This window comes from Hyaena hyaena, unplaced genomic scaffold (genome assembly GCF_003009895.1).
Source record: "Hyaena hyaena isolate Hyena2069 unplaced genomic scaffold, ASM300989v1 scaffold_83, whole genome shotgun sequence".
NCBI classification, from domain to species: Eukaryota; Metazoa; Chordata; class Mammalia; order Carnivora; family Hyaenidae; genus Hyaena; species Hyaena hyaena.
In genome coordinates, this window is record NW_024080715.1 from 1323800 (window position 1) to 1339668 (window position 15869).

The 15869-nt window shown below is 39.1% G+C and overlaps 1 protein-coding gene across 4 annotated transcripts in view; it reads right to left on the reverse strand.

Moving 5' to 3' along the window:
- Positions 1 to 4698: 4698 nt before the first annotated feature.
- Positions 4699 to 15869, reverse strand: part of PAIP1 (poly(A) binding protein interacting protein 1) — a 30116-nt gene continuing 18945 nt past the window's right edge. For all 4 annotated transcript variants that reach the window (XM_039234152.1, XM_039234150.1, XM_039234151.1 and 1 more), the window contains exons 6-11: positions 14969 to 15094; positions 13587 to 13693; positions 12748 to 12865; positions 11922 to 11976; positions 7194 to 7287; positions 4699 to 5065 (exon numbers count right to left, since the gene is read on the reverse strand). In XM_039234152.1, coding sequence (XP_039090083.1) covers positions 4972 to 5065; positions 7194 to 7287; positions 11922 to 11976; positions 12748 to 12865; positions 13587 to 13693; positions 14969 to 15094 — 594 coding nt within the window. In that variant the 3' untranslated portion in view covers positions 4699 to 4971. The remainder of the gene's footprint in view (positions 5066 to 7193; positions 7288 to 11921; positions 11977 to 12747; positions 12866 to 13586; positions 13694 to 14968; positions 15095 to 15869) is intronic.

Below are 15869 nucleotides of genomic sequence, written 5' to 3' on the forward strand. Positions count from 1 at the left end.
AGGCTCCAGGCTCTGAGCTGGCAGTCAGCACAGAGCCCGACGCGGGGCTCGAACCCACGAACCGCGAGATCATGACCTAAGCGAAAGTCGGACGCTTAACCGACTAAGCCACCCAGGCGCCCCAATTCATCTCCATTTTTAAATGTCTGGTAAGCAAATTGACCTCAAGCTTATGTAAAGTGAAATAAGGGTACCCTCAGAATGCCATTTTTCATTGATCGGTAACATCAATCTGTATCACACAGTGCTTAGGTCCTATCCTGCTCCCACCTTTTTCCTCTCTAATGACTCCTGTTTTTTTTTACATTTATTTTTGAGACAGAACGCAAGAGGGGGAGGGGCAGAGAGGAGACACAGAATCTGAAGTAGGCTCCAGGCTCTGAGGCTCTGTCAGCACAGAGCCTGACGTGAGGCTTAAACCCATAAACCACGAGATCATAACCTGAGCTGAAGTCAGACGCTTAACCGACTGAGCCACCCTGGCACCCCAAGAACCTCCTATTTGTAAACTGTCTAACTACAAGGGTTATTGTGTTTTTGGGTTTTTTTTTTTTGTTTTGCTATTTGTACTTTAGAAAGATCTCTGAAACAGCTGAGAATGGATTGTAAGATGTAGGAACAGATGTAGGAAGCCCAATAGTCTGAAAAAGCAACAGGAGAGATGGTGTTTCAGACTCAAGATTAGACCGTGAGGATGCAGAGCACAGCTTCAAGAAATACTTAGATCAATTCTATAGTCTTGGGGATGATTGAACAGGCATTAAAAACAGTTCCAGTTCTAGTTGGGGCAAGTGGATAGGTAGCAGTGCCATCAGTAAGAGGGATGCAAGAAGAGAAAGTTTAGGGAATAGCATGACTTCAATTTTGTCTTCCTAGTGGAAATGACAAGTTAGTAAGAGTGTAAAAACAAATGAATTTGGGAGTCAGTGTTGATAGCTGCTGAGGCTTAAGGACAGGATTAGGCAGCCCAGACATATAGTGACATGAGAGAAAATGTTTAAGAGTGGGCTTTGAAGAACACCAATACTTACTGATTAGCTAAGGGGAGAGAATCCCATAAACCCTGGGGAAACGCATAAAGCCAGAAAGGCGGCTATTCTATTCCAGCTGCCTAGAGGTTTTCAATTTTGGTGTCACTGAAGTGTCAGATATTGCCTAGAGAACAAGCTAAAGAATCAAGGGCCTATTCGATTTAGTGGCATAAATGTGATTACTAAGGGCTGTTGTACGTAGTGGCAGCAGGAGCCGTATGTTTGAAGAGCAAATAGGAAGTGGAAAAAAAAATGGGACATCTGAAAAATCTGACTAGAAAGCACAGAACTGTAGTTGGAGAGAAATGTAAGGACCAGATTTCTTCCAAGGAGGACATGTTCAACAGCTCATGCAAAACGCCAGTAGAGAAGGAGATTTAAAAACAAAAAAATACAGAGTAACAGAAAAGTTCATGAGAGAGAGAGAGAGTGCATGGGATTCGAGCACATGTGGAATACTTAGCCTTTTAGCAGGAGGGATACTATCTGTACAAGAGGAAGAACGAGATGAATGCAGATACATTTGTTTACATTTGCCCAATTTCTTCTGTGAGGCAAGTCCTTAAGGGATGAGGAGCAAGTAAGAGTGGAGAGTTGGAGATAAACAAGGTAATAAACACAGATCACTGGCAGTGCTCACAGCCTAGGTGGCGATTATGAATTACCCTGGTGCAAACCTACCAGAAAACATGGCCTCCAGCTGCCTGGATGAAGCAGGTCCATGCAGGGTTGGTGTTCTGCCAGGCTGACGTAACACTAGCAGTACACGTGACCTGAAATTATTTACATATATTCAAGTCTAGTCAGCCAAAGATCACCAGGCTCAAGCCGGCAGTCTCTCAAAATATTGACTTGTAAGAAAGAAGCAAACTCCAGAGAAGAAACGAATGGCAGACTATACAAGGGGGAAGAGGGCACCAACTCTGGTAGAATTTGTTTCCTGTTGAAGGATTCTGAGCAAGTTCTGAGGAAACAGGTACTGGTTCTGAAGCAGGATTAGAAGCAGGGATTAACTTGGGATGTGGTGCTGTCACGAGGGGAGGGCTATGTAGCAATCGGGTGGCCCCAGAATAGATGGGTGGGAGAGCAAAGTAGGTGTGAAGACAGCACTGGTAACAAAGCCGGGGCCACACAAACAAAGGGTCATGAGAGCAGTTAAAATTGCATGACTTCGGGGAAAAATGTGTCCTGTTAACTTTGCAGCTGGCTTTATCTGGGTCTGTCCTCCCAGACCGATAAACAGCAAGGGTACTTTTTCAGTGAGAGCTGATTTTCAGTCTTCCAGTCCTGAACGAGTTTTTACTCTTGCATACCAAGTATCATCTTCTCTTGCTAAGTGTGACAATTTTTTTCCTCTTAAATGAGAACCTCCTCCATATACACCTGTTCTATAATGAAATACCTCAACATTGAAAATTGGCCCTGGCAATATCCAATCTAGGGTGAAACGCCTGTTTCTTAGACCCTGTCCAAATTATCCAACCAAAGTCCAAACCCCATAATGGGTTCTAAACACCCTCTGACACACCCCATAGTTCCCCGTAGTGTGAATTCTGCTTTACTGCAAAAGTACTAAATCCAACCTGTTCAAGTACATGTGTGATCCTGGTAGTCTTTGGCTGGAAGAGCACTGAAAACATAAAGACAGAAGGTCTGAGTTGATGACCCAAGAGCCAGATTTTGCACAAACCAATACTTGTACTTTGTTACCAGTATTTTGTACTAGGACATTCATTAGCACTTTCGTGTCCTTGCTCATTGGAGACTTACAAGATCTTAGGACTCCTATTTCTGTTGAAGATACAGCAATTCTAAAGGCCAAGAATTGTAGCATAGGGCTTTCTCTTCATGATATACTCTTGCAGTGTTAAAACCTGTCCACACATTTCTTGATGGCTTTAGTGACTCACTTAGAACCAAGACTGTAATGGAAGTAATACTGTGTGCACGTTCCAAGTACAGCTTCTTCCTGGGTCTTTTACAATGCCCTCTCAAAACCTAGCTACTATGTTTATGAAAAGTCCAGGACACCCGTGGGTCTGGCCACGGGAAAGTTTCAAGTCATCTCGGCCCAGTCACCAGCCAGGTGAGTGAGGAAGGCTCAAGAGGATTACAGCCCCTGGCTGGTGGAGATACCTGCAGCCCTTAATCTTCCTGACTGAGGCCTCAAACATTGCAGAATAGAAATGAAACGAAACAAAAAACAATCCCTATTGTGCACCATCCAAATCGCTAAACCACAGAACCCATGAGCCTAATAAAATGCTTACTGTTTGAAGACACCAAGTTTGGGTGGTTATTTAGGCAGCACTAGTACCTGGAACACACTGGAACTGAACCACATCCTGTTGGTAGCTGTTGAGTATAGCAGTGGTGGGGGACAATGAGCTAGTGGACAAGGCTGGATGGTTCTTCACAGAGCAACTGCTAGAAGTTTAAAGCATATTCAGCTATCATGTACTTGGTCCCCGGGCTAATGTACTGTCCCTTCCCTACACCCCTTCCCCCATCCCCAAGATGCTTTCCTGTGTTCTGCTAAATCACACTGAGCACAGTCTTTGGAGAACTACAGAGGAGGGTAATTACCCACTGTGCTACAGGAGCCATTCTGAAAAACAGAATCCTATTAACAAGTTCCAAAAATCCCAACTATATACATACTTCCCTTTTACAATAAGGAAATCTAAAAGTTAGTTTTACATTTGTTAATTTTCCCAAGTAGCCTGGTTACTGAACTAAATACCACACACATTGAATGAAAGATCTCCTATCCTAGTATAGTTTGATTTCAAACCCTTTTATGACATCACATCAAAGTTCAACAGGAATTCTTTAATATCAGGATATCACTCCAAAAACTTAGAGGAAACAGAACTATTTGAATTTTATTTAAAGTCTAATTTTAATCCAGACTGAACAAGCAGAAAAGTGAGAAACCTAACTGTATTAGCAGACACAGATGTACCAAATGTAAAACAGTGGGTTATTAACAGAACTATTTACATGCATTATTTACAAGCAATCCTTTTGTACAGAAGTTTTAGTTGGAAAAGACTTGACATTAGGTAAAAATATTTTTAAATAGAGCTGAGGTGGTACTACATTATTGTAAAAGTATTAGAAAAGTGATCCTCAAGGTGTATCAATTATAAAGCAGATGAAAACCTGAATGACAAAGATCTAGTAAAATTCTCTAGTAAAAAAGTCAACGCAACTCATGCTACAAAATAAAAATGAAAGCCATATAAATGAAGCAGAATGATGCCGTAGGCTTTTGGGTAATGAAGTAAGAAAACAAAAAACAAACAAACAAAAAAATTTCTAGAATCGCAAGTAAATGCTCAGTGAAGAATCCTGGTTGTTTAGTTGGGAATTTTAAGTTGTTTTTTAAATGACATTTTAAAAGCCCTTAGTATCAAACAGCATCTGATATGTAAATCAGTTAATGATATATTCTAAGACTTTAGCACTAAAGATTTTCATGATTGTGATTCATATCTGAAACCCAAGTCATTGAGACAATGTAAAACTAAATGAAAGCTATATACTCATCTAAAAAAGGATGCTACATTTTGCATATGTATTTCCAGGCTAAGACTTTTTCCCTCAAGAAAAGTAGAATTTAAAGGATAAGCTTCTAACCAACTAGCAAAATTTACTTTCAACATTTCATTTATTTCAAAATCGATTTTATTGCAGCCAAAACAGTGGAATTAACTGTACATAATAAACTATTATATATATATACACATTTTAAGTTATAGGGAATAAAGTTTATTTTGGCAGATAGTGTTAAACAAAATTAAAGTTGCATACATTAGTAACATAACTCAACATCCTTAATTTGGTATAAGTGTGACACATTTTCCTGCTTTCCTGTGTTCTGCTAAATCACCATAACCTAAACTGCTTTATAAAACTGACACGATGAAATTTAGCTTTACTGTTTTCGCTTACGCTCTGATTCCAAACAAAACTTTTCATAAGCTTCTTCTATCTCTGGGTCCATCTCATCATCAATATCATCCAAGTATCTATGAAAGAAGTACAGATGATTCATAAGTTTAATGTTATTCAATTCAGAAATCTCTAAAATGCTAAGCCACACACACACAAAAAAATGGTACTGTAACTTTCTTAGACTGTTAGAGAATGCACTGACTTTTCTGAATTACATACATGTCAGTCCTTAGACAACTAAATGCTTAATCTGAGGAGTTAAATTTTACACTGGATTCTGAGTCTCTTGTGTTTGAAGTTAAGCTTCTGCTATAATTTTAGACATAAATTGAAACTTAAAAACTTAAAATTTAACCTAAGTAATTTCTACACCCCAAGTGGTGTTTGAACTCACAACCCTGAAATTAAGAGTCTCATGCTCTACTGACTGAGCCAGCCAGGCACGGTGACACATGTTAAATTCTTAACCTAACCTAAAAGTTAATTCAAATGCTTGAACTATAAATTTGGGCACTCAAGATTATTATTTTCATAAATTTATCTTATTAACAATTATATAATTGGAACATAATTTCAGATATGCCATTTACCTCTAGTGATATAATATTTTATGTCTACTTATCAGAAATGGTATTCCTGAAATGACACTTTAGTCACATTCCCATATATTTGGAATCACTTTACCAAGCTACTTTTGAGATAATCGCAGAATTTTTTCGACTATTAGGTAGTATAAAAGGATGGAAAACAAAGCTTTTCCACTGTTAAGAATGGGTGCAAAATTTAAAATGCCTATTAAGGATTTAATAATAGACGTTCTTATTGAAAACCTACAGCCATCTTAAAAAGACAGGTACTACTATCATCTCCATTTTTTTTAAAAGTAATCTCCATGCCCAACATAGGGACGGAACTCACAACCTGAGATTAAGAGTCACATGCTTTATTGACTAAGCAGCCAGGCACCCTGATCATCTCCATTTTAGAGATAAAAGAAAAAAAGACTCCGGGGGGTTAAGTAAATACTGTAAAGTTTGGGTAAGTGTGTGGCCCAGCCAGAATCTGACTCCCAGTCTTCTTCTACAAGAGACTGTCTAGGTGTCTCCCCCCTTCCTCACAAAAGTCCTCTGCAGTACAGGTGTGACAAACCTATCTTGCCAGTCATATCAACTGCTGATGGATCTTTTTGGTTTTGTTCCTCCATTTCCAGTAGAAGGCCATGTGCTGAAACTGCCACCAGTGTATTAGTGTCAGAGCATGTAATGCTGACCAAGTAAAACTTCACAGGACAACCTGAAATTCAGTGCCAAGAACAACTTGAACCCAGCAGGGGTAAACCTTCCTAATTGTGCTGGAGTCCTTATATCCCTGTTATTTTTTTATGGAACTAGTATGTAAAAGAATGGTAATGTTAGAAGATCTCAAATGGACTTAAAATTGAGATGTCACTAGATAGCAGAGAAAATAAAAGTGGTTTGTTTTTTAAACCTACATCACAAATGAGAGAAGAGAAATAAGAAAAATTAAGTCAGATTTAGTTCATTCTTTCTTCCACTTAGGAAGAAGAGAACCTGAGTAACTTGTTCAAATTCACATAAACTATTAAGAGAGCTGGAATTAAACCTCTCAAGTTTGTCGTTCTTCTCTAACTAAATGGCAATGCAATCTGATGGTAAGGACATAACAGAAGTTTCTTTTATTACAAAGAATGGCAGGGGGAGAGATGGAGATATGTGACTATCTCACACCCTCCCTTTAGTGCAATGATCTTACCTTTAACAGCTAAGATCCAAACTTTTTACTGTGTGCCAAGGGGTGGTTCTGAGTATATGTTTCTCACTTAGTTCTCAGAAGAACTCAAAGAAGGGTCTGCTATCCCTACTATACAGATGAAGAAACAGGCATAGAACCTGCGCGAGATCTTACAATAAGAGAGCTGAACTAAATCTACTTTAGAAAACTATGCTTGAGTATACTACTATTTTAGTTTTTAGCCCTCCTCGATATATATACATTTTCAAAATTGTAGTTTATTTTTCTAGTAGGATTTCTGGAAAGTTTTTGGTAGACAAGTACTACGTACATACCACTGTGACACTATCAAATCACAACGTGCATTCTTCATCTACCTTCTTCTAACCTAAAAATCTACAAACTGTAGCCACAGAAACATCACAAAGAAAGTAGCAAAAGACAACTTACGGATCACCAGCCCCTGATAAATCTGTCCCATTTTCTTCATAATCTGGAAAAAAATCTTCTCTTTCAAGTAACTCTTGATATTTCTCTTGATAATCTATAAGAATTTTTTTAAATTAAATGTTGATAAAAGTCATAAAAAGGCCAGTTATCCTTAAAAAATTGTTTTTAATATTAGGAGTTTTAAGTAGATCCAAGGTTTAAATAGGAGTGAGCTTCCAATTACATTTTAATAGCCTTTCACAAAACCTGTATTCTAATTGGCTTGCTTTTGCCACATGCATGCTCATAAATCTTAAGTTATTATAATATACCTCTAAATATGTGTTGCAAATCAAAGCCACTGTGAATATACCAGAGTACAGGTCACAGCCAAAGTGTATGCTGCTTATATTCTCTGCTGCTTCATTCCAGAAGACAAAATATCAGCTCTATAACTTGTTGGGGAAGAACGTGTTCTTCCATACCCCCGTTCTTCCTTCCACAAGGAAGGATTTCAATCAAATAGCCTGGCCTCTGGCTCCCCTTACTCTTTCCCAAGAAAGTAAAGTGAGCTGTGTGGCAAGCAGCTAAAAGCCACTGGCCCATGTTTCTTAATCAGATTAGCTAACCTAGCAAAGGTTCTGAGCACAGGGGATTTTCTCTTCTTCCCTCTCCTTAGAGACAGCTGGAAGGTAGCTACCTGATAAATGTTTCAACTATACTAACTTTCCCTTGGTTGGATTCCTCCAAGACAATACAGGTAATATTATAGCTCCCCATCGGCCACCTGTGTTATGCAGTTACTGCATTATCTTTTAAGATTAGCGTGTCCATATATATGGAGTACTTCTCTAAATGACAAAACAATCCGTGTGTATCAAAACTAGTTACCTTAAACAGCTACCTCATATTTCAACAGGATAATATAATTACATTAGACTGTATTTTTCAAAGATTGCCAGTCTCTAAAAAACAAATTCCAGCTTAAAGGGTTGGGGATATTTTGACCTCCGATTTTGGCAACTTAGAGACAAATTTAACTATAAAATCTTCCTGCAACAGATCCTTGAAGTAAATAGGTAAGACAAACATGCTTTTAAACGTACAGAGGAGTTCATAAAAAAGAAACCAAGTCACCCAAAGGCCAACAAAAAGAGGCCTGGAAACCACACCTCCTTCAGCAGCCAGGAGGCCGGTAGAGCACACACTCTCAGCAACAAAGGGGCTTGGGCTGAAAACCCACAGAAGGTCAGAAAGCAAGGTCCTGGGGTCTTGTGAAACAGGGACATGGAATTCATGCCCGCACCCACCTCTCCGTGCACAAATCCAAGGGTGGATATCTCAAGTAAAAGGTAGACCAAGAAAAATAAAGTGGGAAACAATCTGGTGGCAAAGAGAGATGGCCAAGAAGCTTGCCGGTCTCTTCTTGGGTTTGGAGTAGGGACAAAAGTACTCCGAAGACACTGGTTCCTCAGAGAACTTCGAACAATGGGCCTGCACCTCAAATTTCTACTACCCACATGAAAGACCCCTAGGACAAGAAATAAAGACGTGTTCCAAATCACTTTTACCCTGTGTCTCCTGGCAGGGGTAGATGTTACTACGACCCAAGACGTAAGGAGTTTTCATGAAGGAAAGTAGTTAAAATGCAAGAGCAGTCATAAAGGGCCACAATACATGGAACCTAATTTGAAATGGTTTAGAAAAAAAGTGTGGACAGAACAAAGCAAACTGAACAGTTAACCAAGGGTACATCTGTGTAATGAGTGGATAGGTGTACTTTGCGCAATTTTTACTTTTGTAACTTTTCTGTAAAACTGAAATCATTTCCAAAAACGTTTTAAGATCATTAAATATCAGATTGCAACAAAGATCAAAATAAAAAATTTTATGCGTGATAATCAAAAATAACAGGATTAAAATTAAGTGACAAAATGTGAAACAAAAATAAGCATGTTTAGAATGACTAAAAAAGGAATTGAAATTTTATTTTATTTATTTTGAGAGAGAAAGAGACAGAGCATGATTAGGGAAGGGGCAGCGAGAGAGGGAGACACAAAATCTGAAGCAGGCTCCAGGCTCTGAGCTGTTAGCACAGAGCCCGATGCAGGGCTTGAACTGCTGAACCATGAGATCATGACCTGGCCGAAGTCAGACATGTAACCCACTGAGCCACCCAGGTGCCCCAAGACTTGAATTTTAAAGATCATGATACTTTGAACAAAATGCAGAAACAAAATTCAGTTTGAAAAGCCAAACTAAATTTCTGTGAACAAAAGAGTCACTAGAAAAACAGGATAAACAAATGAGACAATGATAAAGAACAAAGAACCAAATGATTCAAAGTAACTTTGAAAAATAAAGGGAAGAAAATTCGTCTTACCAGACCAGCGAGGTGTACAGTGGGGTAATTATGACTGTGGTATTGGTGCTAAGACAAAAGATCCACAAGTAAAACAGAGGAGGAAGATACAAGTCTACAGAGGACGTACACATCAGAGGGACACTTTAACTAGGACAGGATGGAGGACTGAACACCTGTTGCTGAGACAAGATAATACAGAATATTTAATTTCTGCCACATCCATCATATAAAAATTAGCCAGATGGATTAAAGACCTAAATATAAAGAAGACTCGAACAGGAACAAGACAGCTACGTTTACATGAAAACTCAAAGCTTCTATATGACAAGGCAAACATAATGGAAAGAAAGCACATATGGGAGAAGCTAAGAGGTCCTTTGTAAGCTATGGAATGAATTATTAATCAGGGAAGAGACAAATGATCCAACAAAAGTATGAGAAAAGAACACAAACAGGCAATTCTCAAACGGAAGAAATCAATCTGTCAATAAAAACACGAAAAGAAAATTATCACAGTAAGGAAATAAAAGTTTACAACTTCATACAATCTAACTGACAGTGATTAGGTCTGGTAATAAGTGAGAAACAGGAACCTGCACATTTAGCTGAGGAACACTAAGTGGTATGATCATACTGGAAACCAGGTTAGCAACATTCAGTGAAGTTCAAGATGCACAGAACTTATAATGCATTGACCCTACTTCTTTACCCCCAAACAAACTACTGCAGGTGCACAAGGACTACTTAATGAGTTTTGTATAGCATGGTCTGTAATAAGTAGTGTGAACCACCCAGCCACCCTTAAGTAGGGACCTAGAACCTGTGGTCTACTCTGTGTGTAGCAGTATTTGGCATTTTTTTTTTTATTTTTTATTTTTAAATTTTTTTTTTTTATTTATTTCTAGGAGAGAGAGAGAGAGAGAGACAGTGTGAACAGGGGAGGGCCAGAGAGAGAGGGAGTCACAGACCGAAACAGGCTCCAGGCTCTGAGCTGGCAGTCAGCACAGAGCCCGACGCGGGCTCGAACCCACGAACCGCGAGATCATGACCCGAGCGAAAGTCGGACACTTAACCGACTAAGCCACCCGGGCACCCCAGTATTTGGCATTTAAAATGAACTAAAGCTACATATACCTACCTCAACACGGATAAATACTAAAAATAATAAAAAAGTTGCAAAGGATGTACACAAAAAGATACGTTAATACTTTGTGTGAAAAAACAGTTTACAGACCGCAAATAAAAAGACCTACACGACACCCAACTTCAGGATGGTAGTTACTTCTGGGAGGGAAGCCATGGAAGGACTGGCCTTGGGGGGTAGGGAAGGGGTCACAGAACAAAATGGCTTACCAGTCACCTGTAGAGTTTTATTTCTTTAATAACACCGAAAGTGTATATTAATGTGGCAAAATGACATTGGTTTAATCTTGACAGTGAATCAAAAGGTCAGTTTGTGGTTTTTATGTCTTTTGAAGGTTTCAGATTTTACAGTTTTTAAATTATTTCTGAGAGAGAGAAGAACATAAGAGGGGCAGAGAGAAAAAGAGAGAGAGGGGGAGAGACAGACTCCAAAGCAGGCACCAGGCTCTGAGCTGTCAGAGCAGAGCCTGACACGGGGCTTGAACCCACAAACTGTGAGGTCATGACCTGAGCCAAAGTCAGACACTTAACAAATTGAGTCACCCAGGTGCCCTGAATGTTTTCATAAATTTAAAGTTGAAGGTTAAAGAGTCATTCTTTCTACCTCCTTTGATGCACAGGATAGTTAGCACCTGCTATCCAGAGAAAACAAATGGGAAAATTCCTAACAAGCTGGTTGTAATTTGTATTAAATGGGAAAAACTTCTCTTCCTCATTTTGCAACCAATTGGTCACAATTAAAGCAATCCTTCTACAAATGTCCCTTTTCTGGAAAAAGTATGTGGAGATTTAGATTTTAATTAACTCAGACCTACTATTAATGAAACCCATCTAATTCTTAGTATCTGGGAGTAGTAAACCACAGGAACGACCACTGTAGACTATGTAGTGAATTAGAACCATCTTTCCCTTCTATCCTAACCAACTGAAAGCTTACAGAAAGAATGAAATATTAGAGAAGATAGAAAATAAAAATGGTTGCATTTAACTGAGGGATTCTTCCAACTTTTCCTTGTCAGGGTGACAAGATACTATAAATGGAATCAGACTTTCCATTTGAAATGGTCTAAGTGGTCACTGTAAAGAATCCTCTATAGGAGGTAAACATTTATCGTGTATTTTAGAAGAAAGGGATGGTTTCAAAAAGCTACAGCTTTGTGGTGGTAAGGGTAGGATTTCCTATAATCTACTAGCTTACCAGGAAATAGGGTGGTGGGGAGAAGGACTATGAAACAGCATACCTGGATCGGCTGCAGTGAAAGGAACACCATCAGAGGTATAAAATGTTGGTTCATTCTAGGATGAATCAAAGTGATAAACATGTAATCCTTTCCGAATTGATTTTTTAAAGCACATTAATTAATGAAGCATTGCTGATGTAACTCATCCGCATCTGATAATGCGAGAACAAGCAAAAAACCTAACTTCCTAGCAGCCATTTTCATTTCACTGGGAAAGTCCATGGTTTTCAGATTTCTATTCTATTATCTCAAGTTCTCATGGCTCTAACTCTGTTGTCTATTCTCGGTCACACTCGTGATGAACTGTTTTGTGGTACACGGTGATTCAGCAATGTGTCAGCTTATTTTTCACGGTGGTTCTTCCCTCCTCACCATTTTTAAAAGAATTTCCAAGATTGGGGTTATAGAAGCATTCCTGCATAGTTGCATTATGCTTGGTTATGTTGGGAGCTTAAGGGCATTACTGGCCTGGTGACCACTTTTATTTTCTTAGTTTACTACAACATACATAGTAATAGTTTGAGATGTGGGCCTCTGGTTATGAATTCTCTGGAACAACTGCTTCCCAGAATCCCTATACTCAACCAGGTCCAAGCCTTGTTGATTTCCCTTGCCACTGGATGGATCCTTCTCTAGTCCAACCTTCCCCTGGAGGATTCCACATTTCTTCTCATATTTACCAAGTCTGTTGGCTGCCATGTGACCCAAAGCCAATGAAAAGTTATTAGGCATTAAATTCTGAGAATATCTTTATGGAACTCATCTAGAAATTTCCAAAATTGGAGCCAAGTAAGAAGTGAAACTTAAAACGAAAACACTGGCATACCATAAAATAATTAGGATCATTTTCAGGTGTTGCTTCTCTGTATGTTGAAGTTGCGTGGACTCTACCCCAGTTACTTGACCGGAGCTCTACAAGCTTCAAGAGCATCTGTTTCACGTCCCTGCAGACAGAAGGTGAAAAAGGAGTGAAGTATATCCACCAGAAGTGTAGAAGTGTCGTCAGACTCTAGAATATCACAAACTCCTAAAACTTTGTTTCATAAATTTAACATGTACATCCAAGTGCTTTGATTTTCTAGATGTTTCCTGTACTTTTTAAAGCAGCCTTGATGTTTGTGACTATATATATGTATATATTTTTTTAATATTTTATTTATTTCTAGGAGAGCGAGAGACAGTGTGAGCAGGGGAGGGTCAGAGAGGGAGGGAGTCACAGACTGAAAGAGGCTCCAGGCTCTGAGCTGGCAGTCAGCACAGAGCCCGACGCGGGGCTCGAACCCACGAACCGCGAGATCATGACCTAAGCGAAAGTCGGATGCTTAACCGACTAAGCCACCCAGGCGCCCCTGTGACTATATGGTTCTTAAAGGTAGTGGCTATTGCACATTTTTATGTTTCTGGACTTTATACTGGATTTCTAGTATTTACTAAACAATTTAAAGTGTGAATCATTTTGCTTTTTTACCACAGGAAAATCTTAACTTTTTCTATTAACACAACTGAACAAAAATGGCCAGGTGTGCAGAAGCCTTTAAAGGTAAGATATTGTACCTTTAAAGAAAATGTTTCTGTAGATCTAGAATTTAATTCTTCTGATATACAGCAGATTAAAAAACAACCTCCAGAGAAAAAGAAATGAAGACCTACTGGCCATCTGCCTACCTGCTGCAATTTGCATCTAGGACCACATTTTCAATTCTCTGAATAATTTCTTCCATATCAGTCTTTCCTTTTTCCTTCCAGGCATCTTCCAAAACTGACCCTGTCAACTAAAAAAACAGGCATCAGCAAAATTAGGAATTCAAGGAAGCACAGAAATCCTAAGGAAGGATCGGCAGCAGTTCAAGCATTCTTTCAACCAAATGAATTTGGCAAGTTAAATATTCCCAATTATTTTCTACCATCTAACAGGCAGGAAATCTTTATACCCTCTGTTTTTTTTTTTTTTTTTTTTAAATATTTTTTATTTATTTCTAGGAGAGAGAGAGAGAGAGAGACAGCGTGAGCAGGGGAGGGTCAGAGAGAGAGGGAGACACAGACTGAAACAGGCTCCAGGCTCTGAGCTGGCAGTCAGCACACAGCCCGACGTGGGGCTCGAACCCACGAACCGCGAGATCATGACCTAAGCGAAAGTCGGACGCTTAACCAACTAAGCCACCCAGGCGCCCCGACCCTCTGTTTTTCTTGACTGAGAGAAACTACAGAACTTGAATCCTAGGTTTTGTGTGTCCATGATTATATGGTATATTCCTTGTATGAATAAGCCAGACTATAGGATTTTAATCAACAGATCCCTTTTTGAAATATGAAGTATAGAAGCTTTGAATTAACAAACTACAAATTTCATGGAAAAAAATGAGTTAATGATATAAACAGGTAATTCATAGTAACAAAGATGGCTAACAAACATGAAGAAATGCTTAAATTCACTAATGATCAGGAAAATGCAAAATAAAATTTTTGTTTTCACTCATCACCCATGACAAAACAGAAACTAGATGATCGATTAGATCATTACTAATATAAATATGGGGAAAGCAGTGTACTCATTCAGTGCTGGTAGGAATACACTATGGTGTAATATTTAGAAGAGAAATTTGATGTTTATCAAATTTAAGGATGCAATGCTCACTGGTCCACCCAATCTGTGTGTGGAATGGAACCTACATACAACTGCACATACGGATACAAAGTGGCTCAAGAGGCAATCTTTTGTGCCAAAGATATAATATCTTTGTTGCATCACAAAAAAAGCAAGTCACAAAGAGAAGATCTTATTTATGAGGACACACATGGGAAAGGAAATTTGGAAATGGAGGTAAAGGACTTCCATTTTTTGCTTCTAAATTTGGATTCTATTAAAAAAAAAAAAAAACCAGTACACGCTACTTTTTCAATATTTAAATTCAAGAGCAAACCAAAAGGCCAACATTTAAAAACTTAACTTTGAATACATGTGCATATTATACTTACTGTCCGTTCTCTAAATCATATACAAATGGGGTAGAAGAGTGAATTTCAAGAGAAACAGAAGTCAAACCTACCTTCAGTAATTTTACTGCACAAATTAAGTTGTCATCCATAGGATTGGAAAACAGGGCATTCAGCAACTCCCGCAGACCAACCTGAAGAATATCTGCTCTTGTAACCTGTCCATTTGTTCCCTTGATCTTTTGGGAAAGAAAATGAAAAGCAACCATGCAAAAATGTTACAGATAAGTGACTGGTCTACTATGTTGGCAAAATAACTTTTAAATTAAACAATACAGGGGCGCATGGGTGGCTCAGCTGGTTAAGCACCCAACTTCAGCTTAGGTCACGATCTTGCAGTTTGTGAGTTCAAGCCCCACGTTGCACTCTGCGGATAGTCTAGAGCCTGCTTCAGATTCTGTGTCTCCCCCCTCTCTGCCCCTCCCATGCTCATGCTGTCTCCCAATAATAAAAACGTTAAAAAATTTTTAAAAAAATACAAAAATCATAAATTGTTATTTTCACAAAATTAGACTTACATGTATTTAAAAACCTCTAACAGGGGCGCCTGGGTGACTCAGTTACATGTCCAACTTCAGCTCAGGTCATGAGCTCACAGTTCATGGGTTTGAGCCCCACACAGGGCTCTGTGCTGACAGCTCAGAGCCTAGAGCCTGCTTCAGATACTGTGCCTTCCCTCCCTCTCTCTGCCTCTCCCTTGCTTGTACTCTCTCTCTCAAAAATAAACATTAAAAATATAAAAACCAAAAACCTCTATAAAACTAGTAAACTACAAGAATGCCTGGGTGACTCCGCTGGTGAAGTGTCTGATGCTGGATTTCAGCTCAGGTCATGAGCTCATGTTTTGTTCCATTTCAGCACAGAGCCTGCTTGGCATTCTCTCTTCTTCTTGCTCTGCCCCTCTCCACCTCATGCACACACACTCTCAAAATAACTTGGCGGGGGGGGGGGGGG